Source organism: Nicotiana tabacum, chromosome 7, assembly GCF_000715075.1.
Source record: "Nicotiana tabacum cultivar K326 chromosome 7, ASM71507v2, whole genome shotgun sequence".
Taxonomy (NCBI): domain Eukaryota; kingdom Viridiplantae; phylum Streptophyta; class Magnoliopsida; order Solanales; family Solanaceae; genus Nicotiana; species Nicotiana tabacum.
In genome coordinates this window covers 175,023,991-175,043,393 of record NC_134086.1, presented here as the reverse complement: position 1 = coordinate 175,043,393, position 19,403 = coordinate 175,023,991, and the positions used below count along the sequence as shown (strand labels likewise).

At 36.3% G+C, this 19,403-nt stretch overlaps 2 protein-coding genes across 2 annotated transcripts; one reads left to right on the top strand and one right to left on the bottom strand.

The window, feature by feature from the left end:
• Positions 1-2,987: 2,987 nt before the first annotated feature.
• LOC107758915 (BEL1-like homeodomain protein 7) lies at positions 2,988-8,799 on the top strand. Its single transcript, XM_016576762.2, has 5 exons — positions 2,988-3,430; positions 4,216-5,185; positions 6,077-6,456; positions 6,540-6,600; positions 7,900-8,799. Exons 2-5 carry the CDS (start codon positions 4,316-4,318, stop codon positions 8,530-8,532), a joined length of 1,944 nt encoding a protein of 647 aa, XP_016432248.1. The 5' UTR covers positions 2,988-3,430; positions 4,216-4,315; the 3' UTR covers positions 8,533-8,799.
• Positions 8,800-9,138: 339 nt separating this feature from the next.
• On the bottom strand, positions 9,139-18,853 carry LOC107815409 (protein CHROMATIN REMODELING 35). The gene is given in 8 exon segments (XM_075218172.1): positions 9,139-9,410; positions 9,490-10,340; positions 10,342-11,256; positions 11,839-11,997; positions 14,515-14,712; positions 17,050-17,636; positions 18,499-18,567; positions 18,686-18,853. Coding segments are annotated over 8 exon segments (2,784 nt in total). The 5' UTR covers positions 18,687-18,853; the 3' UTR covers positions 9,139-9,406.
• Between the last annotated feature and the right edge of the window lie 550 nt (positions 18,854-19,403).

Genomic DNA, 19,403 nt, shown 5'->3' with positions numbered 1-19,403 from the left:
AATTATAATCATCTGTTGCTTTACTTACAAATTTTTATAAATGTTGTTAAGCTGTGTAAATTTTAGTCTGTTAGTCCAATAGAGAATACATTAGTAAGTTTGTACTTAATTGAAGCTTATGCTGATCTGAAACCGCGACATTTGACTCGTTTAGTAGTATACAGGATATAAATATAATTCATGGAATGTGCAACTATTTAATACGATTGTTAAATTTAAACTCACTCTTTTTAGCATGCTTTGAATAGGTAAGGGCGAATGGCTGTTAAATCTAGCCAAATATAATACAGTTTTAAATCCCCGAGTTTCAACTTCCTTGGGCAGTTTATAGGACGAGTTTTGAACATCATCAGTAACATCCTTTAATAAGGAATTCTATTAATCCTGTTTAAGCGAGTTAATTTAAATTCAACTTAAGGATGTTGTTCGGATTAAGTGTTGTATTTCGTCAATCTCGTATGTAATTTCTTTATCAAATTAAAGCATTTTCCGTGAGGTATAACGCTTCTTCACTTTGTAAATAATTAATTAGAAATTGATAAGAATTCGGATTAGGCCAAAGCATATAATTGAATTAGCATGTATCTCTTTTTATTCTATTTTTAGAGACAAACGCATTAGAAATGTAGTCGCTTTAGGATATCCTTTCTAAAATTGAGACGAGCCCCGACAAACAAAAATGCACAAGCTGCGGGGCCATCCAAAGGTATATGTTAAAATACTTAGAATTCGGGGCAGGCCGTTTAACGAATTTTACGGCCTTCCCCAAAATAACAATACGCTAGTTGCTTTAGGCGCGACTTATCCAAATTATATTCTTAAACTCGGGTGCACATTGATGTGACCCAAATCCAAATCTCAACGAAGTCAAGATGTGTTGATAACCACGGGTGCATTGACTGTGACGTGGTTCGAGATGCATTTTCACGACGTTGCAATTCTATAAAAATAAATGATAATAATAAAAGCGGTTTAAACTTAATAAAAGCACGTAAGTCGTAACATGTATTTAAATCAGATATTTAGCCATTATAACAATTTAAGCGACCGTGCTAGAACCACGGGATTCGAGGGTGCCTAACACCTTCCCTCGGGTCAACAGAATTCCTTACTTAGAATTTCTGGTTCGCAGACTTCATTTGGAAAAGTCAAAAATTTCCTCGATTTGGGATTCAAGATAAACCGGTGACTTGGGACACCAAAAGCCAAACCTTTCCCAAGTGGCGACTCTGAATTAAATAAATAATCTCATTTCGAATATTGTCACTTAAATTGGAAAAACTCCCCTCGCGCATTTAACCCATCGGGGCGGGCGCGCAAAAAGGAGGTGTGACAATGGCAATTTACATTGGTAAAGAACACACAAAGAAAGAGAAAAGAAAGAGTTCTACTACATTTGTTCTTAATCTTACTTTTCTTATTGTTATTTTATTTTGTTAAATTGCTTTATTTCATAACATTAAAACATTTAATGAGTTCAAATTGCAGATAATTGTAAAAGAGGTTCAAAAATAAATTATTATCACTACCAAAAATTATGGTGAAATATTAAGTATATCCTTCATCCTTAATAAGAAAATTAAGGATATGAAATTCGAGCATGGGAATAGAGTCATGCCGGACTAGTTGGGTCTAAAGCGGTAATGGACACCGGAAATGAAAAATATAAAAAACAAAATATTGTCACCCCCAATGGTTATGGTAGAGTATTAAGTGGGCATTTCGACATAAAAATTGTAAAATTTTAAAAAAAGTAATTTTTTAAGTGAAAATATTATTTGAAAATTAGAATTGTGATTGGACATGAATATAATTTTGGATTGTTTTTGATGTTTTGGAGTGATCTGAGTGAAAATTTTGGAAAACAACCTTTTGGAGTTTTTAAAATTTTTAAAAAATTTCAAAATTCATCTTCAAGTGAAAATTAAAAATTTTATGGTCAAACACTGATTTTGAAAAATATATAAAAAACAATATGAAAATATTCGTAAGTCCAAACGGGCTTTAAGCATCTCTCATCCTTATTAGTAAAATTATTGGGATTCGAGCAAGGGAATAGAGTCACGTTTTCTAATGTGAATCCGAAGTAGTTGGGTCTAAAGTGATACCAGACGCCGAGGAAAAAAAAATTTAATCACTTACAATTTGTAATTAAAAAATAATAACAATTCCAAAGATAATCAGAAATTAATTAATTTTTCATGTAAATATAAAATCTGAATAAAAGCACTCTTAAAATTTGGGAATAGCATATGCTGGAGTTTGAATTGTTTAAGTATGAGCTTCCAATATAATGTTCTGAAATTTCATAATGTATTTGAGTTCCGACATAATATGCGACATATTATGTTTTAACTTTCTATGTTTCAGCAAAATAATTATTATTTTTTAATAATTTTACAAATATTGACTATTTTCTAATTATCAATCTGAAAACTGGCTAACCCGTATTTTCACCCGACGCCGAGTTGGAAACGAAAATAAACAAATAAAATGTTGTCAAATAGTTTGAAAAGAAATGGCACGACTCTAGAGAAAAAGAAGGCCAGGGCCGGGTTTTTGGTCCCCGGAGTGGTTGGGGGGAAGAGAGAGATTTGTTAAAAGAAAACAAATATCTTATCAAAGTCATGTAAGGTGGATATTGCTGCAAAAAAAACCTTCTATACAAGCTTAAGATGAGAGGAACATACAGAAGTTGAAGAGTAAGAAAAAAGAAAGATATTAGAGAGGTTTTGGGTCTACGTACCAACTGGTAGTTAGAGATTGCACTCCTTAACCAAACTGAAAACTAAAATTTTAAGGAAAAAAAAAACTAAATAATCAAGAAAGAAAGTAGTAATAAGTATATAACAGTAACAACAAATCAAAAACAACAGAATAAAAACCTCATTAAGGAAGAGATAGAGATTGAAAGTGAAAGATTATGATTTTTCATAGGAAAGTCTCTTTTGAGTTCATATAGGAAGGAAATGAAAAAAACAATTTTTGGAGCTTTCATGTAGATATAGAGAGAGAAAGTTTGTAAGAAAAGAACAGAAAGAAAAAGTAAAGAGAGAGAAAGGGATGTGTACACGTGTGATATTTTGTATGGTTCTGTGCAGCTCTCACGTGTGAATAGATAAATTGATGGATAGAGAATATATATGATAAGTAAGAAGAGTGCTGCAGGACTGATGATTTAATTTCTTGTACTACTGCTACTATTACTTTCTACATTAAAGATTAAAAAATTTTCATTTTTTTGGGGGTCTTTGGAGTTTCTTATTTCTTAGTCATTTTGACTTCTTTATGTCTGAAAATCAGAAAGAAAGAGTTAAAGGAGATGGTATTTGAGTATAGGGATCAGTGTTTTTGCTTTCAAGAAGGAATTTTTTGGTCGATCGAAGCTTTTCTGTTCCCCAGAGAAGACACAAATATTGCAGGTTTTAAGGTAAAAGATTATTATAATTACTGTTTTCTCTATTTTGACTTTGTTCCCAACTTCTCTAAAACAAATGGATTCTTGTCAGTGGCCAATATGTATTACTAGAAGAAAAAATTACATGTTGTAAATAGTAATTTCCAATTTGCTGCTTTCATGTGACTGTTATTGGGAAATGGTTACAGAGCCTAATTTCATTATTTATACTCTAGTGAACAAATTATCTGATAGTACATGTTTTAATTTTTTAATGGATTGTGTGGAAAGCAAAGACCATGTAGTTCATCTTGTTTGGTATGCAATTTTTGTTTTTTGTCTGCTCAGGAGTTATAAGCATTGGTAAAGATGGGTGCGTCAATATGTTATTAGTCATTATTATTGTATGATTTGATTTTGAATTTGGGTTGATTCTTTAGACTGAGATGAGCTTAAATTGAGCGACATGGACAGTGAAGATTCATATAACCGACCCCAACTTGCTTGGAATTGAGGCGTAGTAGGTTCAATTTTCTTGAAGGGATCATGTCTCAATGAGACAATACATATATAAACATGTCCAGCAGTTGCAACAGCTTTTGAAGTTTGACATTCGTCACGTCTTTGATCGTGCTTTAGTATTATCTTCCCTGAGTTTGGAATTGGTGAATTGTCTAGAACTGCGATAAGGGTTCAACTGAGCTGTTAATTGTAATTAATTTCATGTTTCTACACAGTTTAGTACCATAGTGTGAGCACTATAGAAGTGCATTCTCTTCCGTTTTCGTGTCTTTGATATCTTAACTTTCCCTTTGCAGGAGACTGTAATTGTATGATCAACCTTTATGAATTCGAAACACAAAAGTTATTCATCACAGAACTAAAAATAGAAAAGAAGAATTAGTGAGAAATCCAAGGATGGCAACTTATTTTCCTAGTCCAAACAATCAAAGAGAAGCTGAGACATTTCAATATTTTAGGCAATCTTTGCCTGGTTCTTATTCAGAAGCTTCAAATGCTCAAGAAAACATGATGGTGTTCATGAACTATTCTTCTTCTGGGACATATTCAGATATGTTGACTGCTACTTCCCAACAGCAAAACAGCTGCATCGATATCCCACCAGTTGGAGCCTCCGATTCCAACAACACATCACAACAGGAAATATTATCTAATCTTGGAGGATCGCGGATGGGAATTCATGATTTTTCTGCTTGGAGAGATAGCAGGAATGAGATGCTATACCTCAGTCTTGGCTCCAATATACCTTCTGGAATTGGAATTTCACATGTCCAATCTCAGAATCCTAACCAAGGTTTTACGTCATTCTTGAATCCTCCTTCATCTATTCCAGGTGAAGTTAGTGGTGGCAATGTGTCCTTCGGAGATGGTGATAATTCCCAACCAAAACAACAAAGAAATGCAGATTATTTGCCTCCAGATTATCCTGGAAGCAACTCAGAAGCTATGAAAGGAGGGTATAATTCTCCATATGGTACGTCGAGTATTGGAAGAAACGTTCCCAACTCAAAGTATTTGAAAGCAGCTCAGTATTTGCTTGATGAGGTTGTTAACGTCAGAAAGGCTATCAAGGAGCATAATTCTAAGAAAGAGTTGACAAAGGAGTCTAGAGAGTCTAATGGCGACTCGAAAAATAAATCATCAGATCCTCCTGCAAATGGGAGTACAAATCCTCAAGATTCGAAAAACCACCAAAGTGAACTTTCACAAACCGAGAAGCAAGAAGTGCAGAACAAACTGACCAAGCTTCTGTCCATGTTGGATGAGGTATGATCCATGGGAAATCGTGTTTTGTACATCAATTTTTGGTGGTTTTCAAGGTTTTTGTGGCATGTATTTTCTCATTAGTTTAGGATTTTAATACTCTACATCCCAAATTTTGTATTTCTACTGATAATTGCATGAAAAGAGTCAAAGTAGTGGTTGTTGTGTTAAGGACTTCTTTGACGGTTCATACTAATCTTTCCGTTGGCTACCTTGTCCCGAAGGACCTTTAATTGTGATGAAATGTGCTTCTTTTGATATATTACAATGTGGCCGAGGAAATTATTATGAATAAAGCAGCTTGTCTGATGGAACTTTGAACTCCAGACAGCATTTAGAAAGCTGTTGTTAAATAAATTCCATGAATTTGGTAATGAAATAGCATACTTTAAATAATCACTTCATATATGGATAATGAAAGAGAATGAAGTGTTCTAATAGTATCACTACTGTATTTCCAATGAATGGCTTCTCTAAAAAGGCAAACTTAAACTATAAGGCATGACTAACTGCAGTATTATACAAGCTTTACTCTTGGTAAGAAATTTGCACTAACTGGTATAATAGTATCATTACTATCATTGTTTGTGTTCATTTAATGAAGGGCAATTGTAGTACGTTGGCATCCTTCTTTTTGATTCATCCGCTACTGCCAGAGTTTCTAGTAATCAAGTTTATGAATGCTACTGATGGTAATATGAGTTCACAACAAGGATTTGTAGTAGGTATTATTCCTAAATGTTGATTCCTCCTTCACATTTTTTATGTTGATATGTGTCTAGATTTGTAATGTAGGAGCGAATAACGTGCCTTAAAGACTATGGATTCTGGAATTTAAACCATATGTGTGATTTGAATAAAAACTCGAAGTTGAGTTATGGTTTATTGTCACAGATTGATAGAAGGTACAGACAATATTATCATCAGATGCAAATAGTGGTCTCATCATTTGATGTGGTAGCTGGAGATGGAGCAGCTAAGCCATACACAGCTCTTGCTCTCCAGACAATTTCCCGTCACTTCCGTTGCTTGCGTGATGCAATGTGCGATCAGATTCGAGTATCACGAAGAAGTCTTGGAGAGCAAGATGCTTCAGAAAACAGCAAAGCGGTTGGAATATCACGCTTGCGCTATGTGGATCAGCATATTAGACAGCAGAGAGCCCTACAGCAGCTTGGTATGATGCAACAACATGCCTGGAGGCCTCAGAGGGGTTTGCCTGAAAGCTCTGTTTCAATTTTGCGCGCTTGGCTTTTCGAGCATTTTCTTCATCCGTAAGTTGATCAATTCAGTCATCCAATTTATCTCCGAAAAAGAACTCTGGTCGCCTAATTTGTAGTTGTTTCTCTTTTTCCAGCTACCCGAAAGATTCTGACAAAATTATGCTAGCAAGGCAAACTGGTTTAACGAGAAGTCAGGTATAATGTCTTACTATTTGCAAATGCTAAGATATATTATAGCCCGTTTGGCCAAGCTGCAAAAATCAGCTTATTTTGAGAAGTGCTTTTTTTCAAAAGTGCTTTTATCAAAAGTACTTTTGGTGAGAAGCAGTTTGTGTTTGGCTAATTAGTTTGAAAAGCACTTCTGAGCAGCAATTAGTGTTTGGCCAAACTTTAAAAAACTGCTTCTAAGTGTATTTTTCTCAAAAGTGCTTCTCAAAAAAGTGTTTTTGAAGAGAAGCTACTTTTTTCTGCTTCTCCAAAACTGCTTTTGCTTCTCCTCAAAAGCACTTTTTTTCCTTCCAGAAGCTTGGGGCCAAACACCTCAATTTTTGGCCAAACGGGCTATTAGTCTTTCTTGAAGCCAACAAATGGATGTTTATGTTTCTTCAAAAGAATTGTTTTAATAGAAGACTCTCTAAGACAGTGCGTATACGCTTATTAGTGATCTCAAAATAGTGAAAGTTGGCATGCTAGAGATTGATTATTATAAGAATGACATTGTTCCTTCAGCATGTGTATTTTTATATCTGAAACATTTTCCATTGGTCTTACTTTAGTGAGTACATTTTTCCTATCTTTGACTTGCAGACCTTAGGTACGTCGATTATTGCATCCTGGAGTGGAATTATTTGTTCATGAAAAGAATGTTTATTAGCTAGTGATCATCCAGATGAAAAAAGCAATAGAACATGTTGAAACTACGGTCTTCTTACCATGAGTCGCTCTAAAATGCTAGGGCTGTATAAAATCTTTAAATGTGACATTTATGGTACCCAGGCTGTTTGTTTCTCATAGTCATCTTATAATTAAAGTTTCCAGTGTCAAGGTATTTCAGTATTTGCTGCAGTCAGGATAAGTTGCCAGGTTTAACTGCCTTACGGATCTGCATTAAACACTTCAGTCAGTTAACCACCAGTGTTGGAAGTTTCTACATCACTGATAACATTCAGGGATCATTTAGTCGTCAACAATTATTGGCCTTAACTGATTAGAAGTTTATTGAAAAGGAGTTCTTGAATTTTAAGTCGATTGAATCATTTAAGTCCAGTGGCAAAGGGCTCCTTCCTGCATCTGTGCAGCTACTCAAAGATTTTAAATTTCGGCAGGAAAACTTTAATGCACTGAACAGAGTCTTCAGTTTGTTAAAGAAAATTTCATTTGGTTTCAAACAGTAGGCAGTTTCCAATGGAAAATATATTGTAGGCGTTTGGTTCTTTTGCATTAGTGGGCGTTTGATACTGGCTTAATATTTCGTTAACTGATGTCATGTCTCAGGTATCAAATTGGTTTATAAATGCACGGGTACGTCTTTGGAAGCCTATGGTTGAGGAAATGTACAAAGAAGAAGCTGGTGATATTGAAATGGACTCAAACTCTCCATCAGAATTTGCCTCCAGATTTGCAACGAAAGACTCAAAAGTCGAAGAAATAGAAGAATTGAAACATAATGAAACCTCAGAATATGAGCAGTACAATAGTGACCAAATCTTGGAGTCAAAATCAAACCATGTTGCTGATGTAGAAATGGAAGGAGCAAATAATGCAGAAACTCAAAGTCAATCTGGAATGGAAAATCAAACTCATAGAGACGAACCCCGGCCTGCTATGGATAATTGCACTCTTTTTCAGGACACATTTGTTCAAGGCAATGATAGATTCTCAGATTTTGGTAGATTTGGAAGTGGAAATGTACTTCCTGATGGAGTTTCACTTACATTGGGGTTGCAGCAAGGTGAAGGAAGCAGCCTACCGATGTCTATCGAGTCTCACGGTAGTTATGTACCATTAAGGGTAGATGAGATATATAGTACAGCACCTACTACTATGGTCTCTGAGACAACAGAATTCAACTGTTTGGATTCTGGGAACAGGCAGCATCCTTTTTGGCTCCTCCCATCTGCTACATGATTTAGTAGCATGATATGTGACGTAGAATTAAACTGCAAGTTTCATCCAAGAGGCATTCAGCTTCGCTCAGCTGGTTACTCTAAAGCTTGCAGTCAAGTTCACTGTGATGTAATAGTCTCATTAATCAATGTTGTAATATAGCAAACTATTGGATGGGAAGTTCCCCAAGTTATTAATTCTGTAAAGTCTGTAAAGATATAACAGATATTATTGTTTTTGATAGTTGGAATTTGGTATACAGTCGGTCCCAACTTGCTTGAGATTGAACATAGTTGTTGTATAGTTGGAAATATGTTATATACATTTCCTGATCTCTTAGCCTCAGCCTAGTCTCATATTGTATCTTCTTTTCCTACCCAAGCAGAACTTTGAGAGCCAGCTTCATACCAAGTTTTGTGCTGTCACAGATCACCAAGAGGGTTAGAGAAGATTTCGTGGTGGTAGATCTCTAAGTTCCAAACTATTTCTGCTGCTAATCAAGTTTAATCAACCTCATAATTCAAACCGGTCCTTTTCGAGGTGCAAAAAAAAAAAAAAAAACGAGAGGGGAAACGATAGCAAAGTAACCTCGGTGGAAGTGAGGTCTACGAATTTCCTTTCAGATCTCTATCTATAACATCTACTACGGAATAAGATTAAAGAGGAGGCACAATAAAGAGATTTACACAACAAGAAGTCTATGACATGGAAAAATATTTACAATCAGTTTGAACATTGACATGTTCTGGACAAAAATAATTGCCAGATAATATGCAGTCTGCAAATAACACAGCATTTCCTGTCAGACCCCCCTAAGCTTTCATTGGCACAACGGATCCACCATTTGTTAGATGACCACATCTACACTTGAGCTGTTTGATACTTCTCAATCAGTCTACCTGAAAATGGAAAAAGGGATCAGAAATACTAGTCAAAATACCATAGAAAGTATCCACTCAGAAAGTAATTCTCGCTGACCTTTTGTACAGAGCCACCACATCCTCATTAAGACGTGGTGATTCCAAAAACATATCATCACAGTTTTCAATATTGACAGTCTCCATCTCAAAATCGGGCTGGGCATAATACTCACTCCACTCAAACCACAACTTTGCAATAGACTCCTTTTTAAAACAAGTTTGATGATCTTCCTCCTCAGGTGAACCTGAGGCTATCAATCTGTAAGTGTATACTTTCCTGACCTGACCTGGTCGGAATGCACGCCCTATTGCTTGACGGGTTACTGACGGGTTGAGATGTACATCCAATATGATAATCCGAGATGCCCCAACAAGTGATATTCCTTCACCACATGCCTTAATTGAACCAAAGAAAACACGAGCATCTGCTGAAGTGTTAAACCGTTCCATTGATGACTCCCTGGTTTCCGAGTCTGAATCACCAGTGATCAGAAATATTTCCTTCCCCAGACTGTAACCCTTAGTCCTAACAGTCAACCTCTCCAAGAATTTCAAAGGCAAGAGGTACTGGCTAAACACTAGCAGTTTTTCACCTTTTGATTCACACAGCTGCAGCAGGTTAAGGTAGAATTTGGCCTTCACTCCTTCCCTCACTTCCAAATTCTCTAAGAGCATATCAATCTTCTCTTCATCAACTCTTTCTTTAACAGAAAAGTTTCTTGAAAGGCTCTTCAATTGTGGGTGCACATACATTGCACTTCCTTCAGAACTGATTTTGAACTTTCTTCCCAGTTTCTTCAGCTCTGCAACTTCACTTTTCTGCTTAGGATGGAGGTTTAGAAGGACAGTGTAATCCACCAATCCTGGAAGTTCTTCGAGGAAGTCTCCCTTGTAATAGTGAAGCACTTTCCTTGGTCATATCCCGCAGACCTAGTATGACAGAACTCTTCCTTGAGAAATTATCATCCTTTAACAATGTATGCTCTACTAACTCATAAAAATCATTATCATTACTTTTCTTCAAGAGGTTCTTTCTGCCTGAGCTGGCTACTTTGCTCAGTATTGTCCTTTTGATGTTTCTGGAATCTTCCAACTTGAGAAATTTTGGCCGCACAAGGTTCAGAATGTTAAAGACCTCTTTAACATGGTTTTGGTAGAGGGTGCCAGAAAGCACCACCTTTAGTCGTGTCTGGACCTTCTCGAGTGAAGTCAAAACATCAGTGTCTTGGTTCCGCGGAGTGTGCCCTTCATCAAGAATGAGAATTGATGGGCACTTCAACAGAATCTCCTGACAAGCAGCTGCAGTCGTACTGCCAACATTGTCACACACGATTGTTGAGAACTGCTTATAGCCTAGAAAAAGAATACTTCTTTCCTGTGACCATTGCTTCAGAACTTCCAATTGTTGAGATCTATTATCTGCTTTTACTGAGTAGAAGTCATAGAGGGGAATTTCATCTACCTGCCACCTCAAGAACTCTTTCTTCCATGTAGCCAAGATTCCTCTAGGTAACACCACCAAAGGCCTAGCTCTATCATTATTGGCCATAAAACTCTGTAGGAAGCTGATTATCATGAAAGTCTTGCCAGATCCAGGGGCGTGAGCCATGATACAGCCTCCTTTATCTTTCAACAAGTTGCTAACAAGAAAATTAAATCCCTCAACTTGGTGAGCTTTCATCAGTTTCTTGTGTCTTGGATGAACACAAATTTCAGTCGTATCAATGTCATCAGATGAAATGATGCCCTCAGGAAGGAGTTCAGCATGCCCTATATCCTTGGCTGACCGACCTTCATAGTGGTACGTTCTTATACTCTTGGAGGCCTGTTAAAAAAACGCAAAAAGAACGTCTGTGAAATAATTCCAGATACTTAGATTAGAAGGCCAACTAATTAAGTAAATGACTTGTATTAAACCAGCCCAAAATGCTACCTCAGACTGGTTAAGACAGGGTCACAAAAATGAGCCAATCAAAGCTTTTGATAACCTAACCACCTCCCCGAACAGTTGCGAAAAAAGCTTATGCAATTTCTTCTTATAGTAACAAAACCATCATTCATTTCCTTCTGATGTTTTAGTATTTAGAAAGTTATAAGAGTTCCATTTTCCACAGAATGAGAATACCAAAAAAATGGTTAACTTTTCGGACTCAGTAAGGAAGGATGACAAGTTACTTTCGGTTCTCACCCAGCATTTGTTTCTAAGTCAAATAAACATTCATCTAAGACAGGCAGTAAACTGGGTTAATAGAAATGACAGATGCTACACAACTTAATCATCAAGGTCCAAAGCAGTTCAGATGATTTAGCAAAAAACAGTTAACACAAATAATCATGATGAATGTACTAATTTTTTTCCCAAGCACAAGATCCAAAACAAAAGATGATCAAGGATTGAAAGCCGGACCTTTGAATACTGGAATTCAATGATGGTATCGATGCTTCTCTGAATGACTCCACATATACGACACACATAACCAATATCATCTTTCAAGATGAAGGAATGATCGCACTCGTCTTCCTCTTCAACTGTATGCTCATTGGGTGAAGGTTCAGCAGCAACATCCTATTTTTACATGCAACAGTCAAATATAACGTAGAATATCTAATAGCCAGGAAAGAACAATTTACATATACAACAAGGCAAACTGTTGACTCTAACATTAGAAGAAATACTCTCTTTGAATTGCAACTGCACGTGTGTTTTGATGTGATCATTTGAAATGTACAACTTGACATGTGGTTGGAAAAAAGGAACGTGAGCGTAAGGCAATTTTGTAGATAGATAAATGCCAATACAGCAAATGTTTCCTAGAGATTCTACCAAGAAGGTACAGCAAGTGATGTAGTCTACTATGATTTTAAAGCGCACTCAGATGTACAGTGCTAATACTGGTCCAAGGTATAATGTGATCTCCACTCAAGCTTAGTCCTTTCTTTTCATATTTTAGCTTTTGCGACCATTTGCATATAATCCTGGACAAATTCATAAAAAGGTTCACAAGAAACCAAACTGAAAGAATTCACTTTATGAAAGTAAATTATGGAAAAGGCAGAAGAAACTAAAACGTATGAATAATAAGGCTAGATATCACAGTTATAATTCATAGTAAACACTGAATGGGGCATACTCGATGCATCTGTTGTTTCTTTTTCCTTAGACAATGTGTACATCAGGCCATAGTGGAGTCTATTCCACACTGTACAGTGTACATGGCTACAAAGCCAATTTCTTGTTGCTTGCATGCCAAGCTCAAGAGACGCTCACCTCAATCAACCAAGCTTATTTTGCGCAATCCTTTTTTTACTTTTGATAAGATTTTTTCTTTAAGAGAGCCTTGAGGCAATCGTAAGAGTTACCGCCGTGTGACCACGAGAAGGTTCAAGCCGTGGGAGCAGCCTCCTGCAAATATGAAAGGTAAGGTTGTGTACAATAGGCCCAACAAGTTCCAGCCCTTCCCTAGACCCCACGCATAGGGGGAATTAGTGCACCAGGCTCTCTCCCCCCACCCCCCACCCCACACACACACACTCTTTCAAGTAAGACTTCTATACATAAAAGCACATGATGGTATTACAGAGTGAGATTTACAAAAGGTATTGCATTCCCCTACAAATCCTGAAAGGATTGCAGAAACTTAAAAGACGAATCTATATCATATACATGTTTCAATTTTTATAAAGAATTTTAGCAATCCTTAATTCCACAACTCCTCAATTGAGGTTGCATCATCTATCATCGCTCCGGGAGGAGGTAATGAAGCTTCCTCCATCAGAATTGTTCAATTCTTTGACCAAAACTCCTCCGGACCCAACCTACCCTTTTATGGGAACTCCCACATTTGTTTCACAATTGGAGTACTTTGCAGTAGGACTCCAAGAAAGCTAAGGCCCGAGAGTCTTAAATTCAAACAATTCAAAGCATAATGCTTTACATGCTTCACGAAATTGATGCTTCATGTTCATCTTTGATATGCTTGATTCTGCCATATCTTTCTATTCATGTTTTCACGGACTCTTCTTGACAGGTAGTTTCTAATCAAACATAAAAAGAGGCAGGCATCTTTTTAGTTATTACTCTATAAGAAGTTCAGTTTCAAATTTGCTACAAAGTTGATTGAGGAAAAATTACAAAATAGGCCAGCTTTTAAGGGTTCCCTTTTGCACTTTACCAATTCCCTCGTATGAGTGAAGTTATGTCAACAGCTCAGCAATCATTTTTGCCTGACTTTACGACACATATAACATTCATTACAAATGAGTATCCTCATAATTCACCAACTATCTATCGTAAATATCAAATATTTCTTATAATTGAATAAGGAACTAATTTCCTTTGAGTGTACAAATGCAGCAGGTTTTAGTTGAACAAGTAATCTGCCTCCACATCCTCTACATACTTCTGAGCAAAGTCAACCCGTTCCACCAGATCAATGGCGTCTTGCAAAATCCCACAATCTAGTGATTTGTCGTTAAAGTTAAGCAGACTACTATCCCATTCATTGTCATCTAGACAACATTTCTCATTTATTGAGTGATAGTTTAAGACAGCTATCTTATTTTCCATCTTTACCAACTAATACACAATAATACATATTTTTAGCAGACATTTCGTAAAAAACATCATCATAGTGAGTGTCAGCAACTCCATTCTCTTCGGCTTTTAACACCTAAACATACATCATCTCCCTTGCCCCCAAAGGAAAAAACCAAAAATGAAAATCGCAAGGTACAAGGGTATTATAGTGAGAAACCATAGATGTATATGGTAAACACCTTTGAAATGACTACAAAACCTTTTCTAATAAAGTGAAATGACTATAGAAGTTGCATGCGCAAGTTTAAAATTTCGCTGGGAGAATAATAATACACACATAAACAATTGAAACATCGAAAAGAAGCTGATAATTTAGAATTGCCAGCACAGAGAATTATCAATTCTCTCCCAAATTGCTAGGCGCTATTCCAGAACCCAGTTTAAAATATAGTGGCAGAACCTAGTAAAGAGAGTTATTCATTGCTGTAGGGTCAAAATAACCAACGTTTCGACTATGCAGCTGAATACAATATCAAACAAATGTACCTTTGAGCATTCGAGAGCAAATGACATCTCATTCCATATATCAGTCAAACCTTCATCGGGCTGCTCGGTGCCATCATCAATCTCATCATCATCTTGTACACCAACATAAACACCTTTATCTTTCTTTATTTCAGCTTCTCCACCGAGGCTTACAACTTCTATCAAAGTCTGTCTTTCAGCAGAATCCCTCCCCTGCCCCTGGCATTGTTCAAACAGATTAGCAGCGAAGCATACGAAATTTGACTAAATAAAAATGACGTAAGAGAACCCGGGCCAATCATATATAAAACAAGATGATCAATGTTGTTCTTGGGGAGTTAAGGGAAGAGGAGAAGGATTAACAATCAATTGCGTTGTGGGGATAACCCTTTGAAATTCAATTTCCACAGCTCTCACATCTCAGATTTAATGAAATTATTGGGTGTCAGGGAAAAGGAGGACTAAGGATCACTTGTGTTGTGGGAATAGGAAAAATTCATAAATTGCACCCTAAAGCTGTGCGGAAAAGTTATCATCCGGACATGAGAAATTTATGGAAATTTCCAGTCCGATCATGTTACAAGATGTTATTGAAACAAGATGAGCCTAGAATTAGCAATTAGCCTTGGAATCTAATTTGGAAAACAATAGCTCCACCTAAAGTGGCTTGTTTTGGGTGGGTTGAAGCTCTAGACTTTTGTATAACACAAGATAATCTACGAAGAAGAGGGTTAATCTATGCAGCAGATGTGCTATGTGTGAACAGACGATTGAACAGTTAGTCATCTCTTCATTCACTGCACAGTGGCCTCGCAGATATGGAATTTATTCTTTAATCTTAAGGAATCCAGTGAGTGATGCCTAGGAATGTGGAACAACTACTTTACAGCTGAAATGGACAGAAGATCAGGAAGATATTTAGATGAGTACCGAATACTATTCTGTTGTGTGTATTGTTTATATGGGTAGACAGGACTTCGTCAAAAAAAAAAAAGGTAGAAAGGAATAGGACTGTTGAAGGGTAGACGGGAAGATGTAACTGATGTAAGTGAAATCCTGGAACTTATTGACTCCTCGAAGACTTAGAACGAGCATGACATTTGCACCAGGATCTTTTGTACAACTTCAGTCTTGGTACCATTTATTGATAAAATATTACCTTCCATAAAAAATGTATGTTACTAGTTGTACAGTTCACAGAGTAACAGTTTTTAAGAAATCATGAAATCATTTCCTGAGCTCAAGATCACAGAACAAGGACAAAATTTCAGTATTCATCACCAAGAAATTATGATCTGGTGTTTATCAGACTTATGTAGCAGTAAATGCATTTACCATATCAAAAATAAATAAATATATATATATATATATATAGCAGTAAATGCCCTTTTAGCCAGTATAAGCACATACTCACATGGCCTCCATAACGTAGGATGAAAACTCTAAAATCCTATGTAAATAGCAACTGAATTTACTGAGATAGGAAAAAATACCATTGACACACAATTCAATAAAATTTAACTTTAAGATGTTGCCTCAGACAGTCAAGAGTTTCTGATGAAGTTTCCAACAATCCTATATTAAACACCCCTCCCGATTTCCCGGACATATTGTGGTATCCTTTTTTATCAAACGCAAGATGTGTGATGATTGATTGGTCTATCAATACATTAGAGAGGGTCTCTTTCTCAATCTTCACATTAGATTGTCTGAAGACGTTGTCAAAGCTTTATGCACACATATAGGTATTTTCACACTTCCTATCCCTTTGTTTAGCCTAAAGATGCCACATATTTATTATTTATACTGGTAAGCATTGAGATCAAGAACCTCAAGTCCATTCCCTGTCCGCTTATGCTCCCACCTTACCCCTGACCCACGCTCCCCAACAAAGAAAGAAAAGAAAAGAAGACTTAAATGAATTGCTCGATCATTCCACAAGTATATTAGGATTTAAATAGTGTTTACAAGTAATTCAAAACAGAAAAAGAAAGTAATTCCTATTCTTAATAACAGGGACTCTACATCTTTCCCATATTTACAAGGAATAGACTCTTGCCACTAACAATTTCCAAATTCTTAAGTCTTAACACTCCTCCTCAAGTTCAAGGGTACATATCGTATGCTCCTAACTCTTACAGTGTCGAGCATACCATGATATTCTAAAAGGTAAATTTTAATAATTTGACAAGGGACTACTTGGAAGCAACAAATTACCCTGCATCTTCCTAAAACAAATAAATAAATTCACCCTGCTGACTGAGTGGTTAGATTCCTCCTGTTGAGGTAGATCATGACTTCACTTCCATGATAGATAGTAGTGATCTATATGATTTGAGATTTGGAGGTCAGAGCTTATATTTCACCATGATCAATTACAGAACATGCTCAGATATTTTCTCTAGCAGATCAAGTAAGATTTCTTTTTCACGAAAAACAAGATAATTGAGAAATGCAAATTCAGTGATGCTGCTTCGAATAACATCATCACCAAAGATAGCACCAAACAGTGGCATAAAGAATTTCCACGAATTTAACAATCTAGAATGTACTTACCACAAAATCCTTAACTTGAAAGTCAATCAAAGCATTCTGTAAGGGGATCCCCTGAAATGGAGAAATAGAACTCTTCTGAGTGTGAATCATCCCCTGAGATGGAGAGATGAAGTTTTTTTGACTGTCTTCATCATCTGAATCAATAATAACAACAGGCCCAACTGAAGGTCCAAAACATGTAGAGGGAACCATTGCTGCTGAAGCAATGCCTTTAGCTTCCTGCTCGTCCTCCAAGTCAATTACATCGGGCGCAAGCTGATTTCCTTTTAACTCCCCTTTCTCAAAGTTCCTTTCTAATTCCAAGACTTTGTTGGGAAGTGAATGATCACTTGCAAAACAAGAGTTCACTAACTTCATTCGCCGCTTAATAAGGTCCTCAATCTCTCTGGTGACACTTCCAAACTTCCCAGAATCTAACGCTTCAAGCAAGTCCGGAATAGCAAACGGATCAGAGCGGCCAAAAACTCCTGATGACACCTTTCCTTTTTCGTGTTCGCATTCTTCCCGCCAGCTATATGCAACAGTAGGGTTACTCTGGCTTCCACTTTCATCAAATTTTATCTTTTTTGTTCCCTTAGAAAATAAATCTGTTCCACAAATAAAAGTTTTAAGCATAAGGCACGAGAACAGAGGACATGATGACAACAGAATATATGATACTCATATGATATGCATGAATATTCAGCATTCAACTGCATTACTCACTACAAATTTTTCACACAAATGGAAGCAAATGGTAAACCAACGAAAGGGTTCATCGTCAATGGGTGTGTTGCTATCCATTGGCGGGAGAGTGCAGGAGGAAGAAAAAGAGCTGCATTCTAGCATACAGTATACATAATGAATGAAGAATTTCTTCATACCTTAAGTGATAGTTAATAATTTCACACCTTTCATAAATGGGGTTTATAATACAAATAAGTAGATACTTATAATACAACAAATAGTACTATTACCACTATGGGTGTGTTGCTATCCATTGGCGGGAGAGTGCAGGAGGAAGAAAAAGAGCTGCATTCTAGCATACAGTATACATAATGAATGAAGAATTTCTTCATACCTTAAGTGATAGTTAATAATTTCACACCTTTCATAAATGGGGTTTATAATACAAATAAGTAGATACTTATAATACAACAACTAGTACTATTACCACTACTACTACGACGACTAAAATCCTTTTTCTTTTTAAAAATAACAGCTCTGTGTATCCGTTGAACTTACTGAAGGCAAATGTCTGTTAATAAGGTCCTTGTAAACACCAACACTAAAAAAGAGTTCCATGTAACTTCAGCTAGTAACCTTGTTAAATACTACTGATAATTTGGGGCTAAAAAGTGGTTGATTTGACTGATTGATTTTACTTTTTAGCAAAAAGTGCAAATCAAACTAGGTCACGTATAATACCACATGGTGTACAGAAAAAAAAAAAAAAAGGGGGGAATTTACCTCGGGGGCTACAGGGCTGTAACCTTTTAGCCGTAGGGTTAACAAATCTGCTCCCTAAGTCCATTGCCACTGTAATTAAACCAAGAAAGAGAAAAGATCAACACAATGTCGTTCAAAATTTCAAACTAAAAGATACATGCATGCTGTAATTTTTAAGAAGTATTTTATGTGTAAATAACCCACTCACTTTGAGCAGAATGCAGCGATGAACAATAACTTCGCGAAATTTTGAAGGGAGGGGATTTTTAAAGAAAGATGGTTAACGAAGCTCTGTGTAATTGGAGCAGCAAGAACAAAAGGGGGTTTTGAGGAGAAAATAGCTTTCTGTTCTTCTTTCTTCTTTTTCTTTGAACACAAGTTTCTTATTTAATGTTTGATATGTTATATTAATTTTAGAATTATTAATTTTATTGCTTTACAGCTTGTTTGAATACTTGTTATATATCATTGGCAAAATACACAAGTTGTCACCTCACTTATGACCCACATCCCTTACACACTTTCTGCAAACAAAAATTATTTTACACACGCAATCTTTCTAAAGTGTGTCTAAAACACACTACTTTTGTCAAATGAGACGCGCGTATTTAACAAATAAAAGTGAGTGCGTCAGATCTATACATGTTTTGTCAACATGCTCATCTGCAGCTTTATTCCAACGGCTCAGATTTAATAAAGTCAATGTGATGGCCTACATTATTCTTTTCTTTTTATCTTTTTTCTTTTTACTAGAAAATGTCTTTCTAGCCTCCATTTTCTTTTCTCAAGGTACTGTTCACTCAATCTCATTTGATAACACAATAAACTTCGGTGAAAGAACTTTACGACGCATGTTATATTTTATTTCTTTTGTTTGCTAAAATATACTCTGGTGAAAGAACTTTGTGGCGCAGGTACAATGCCAC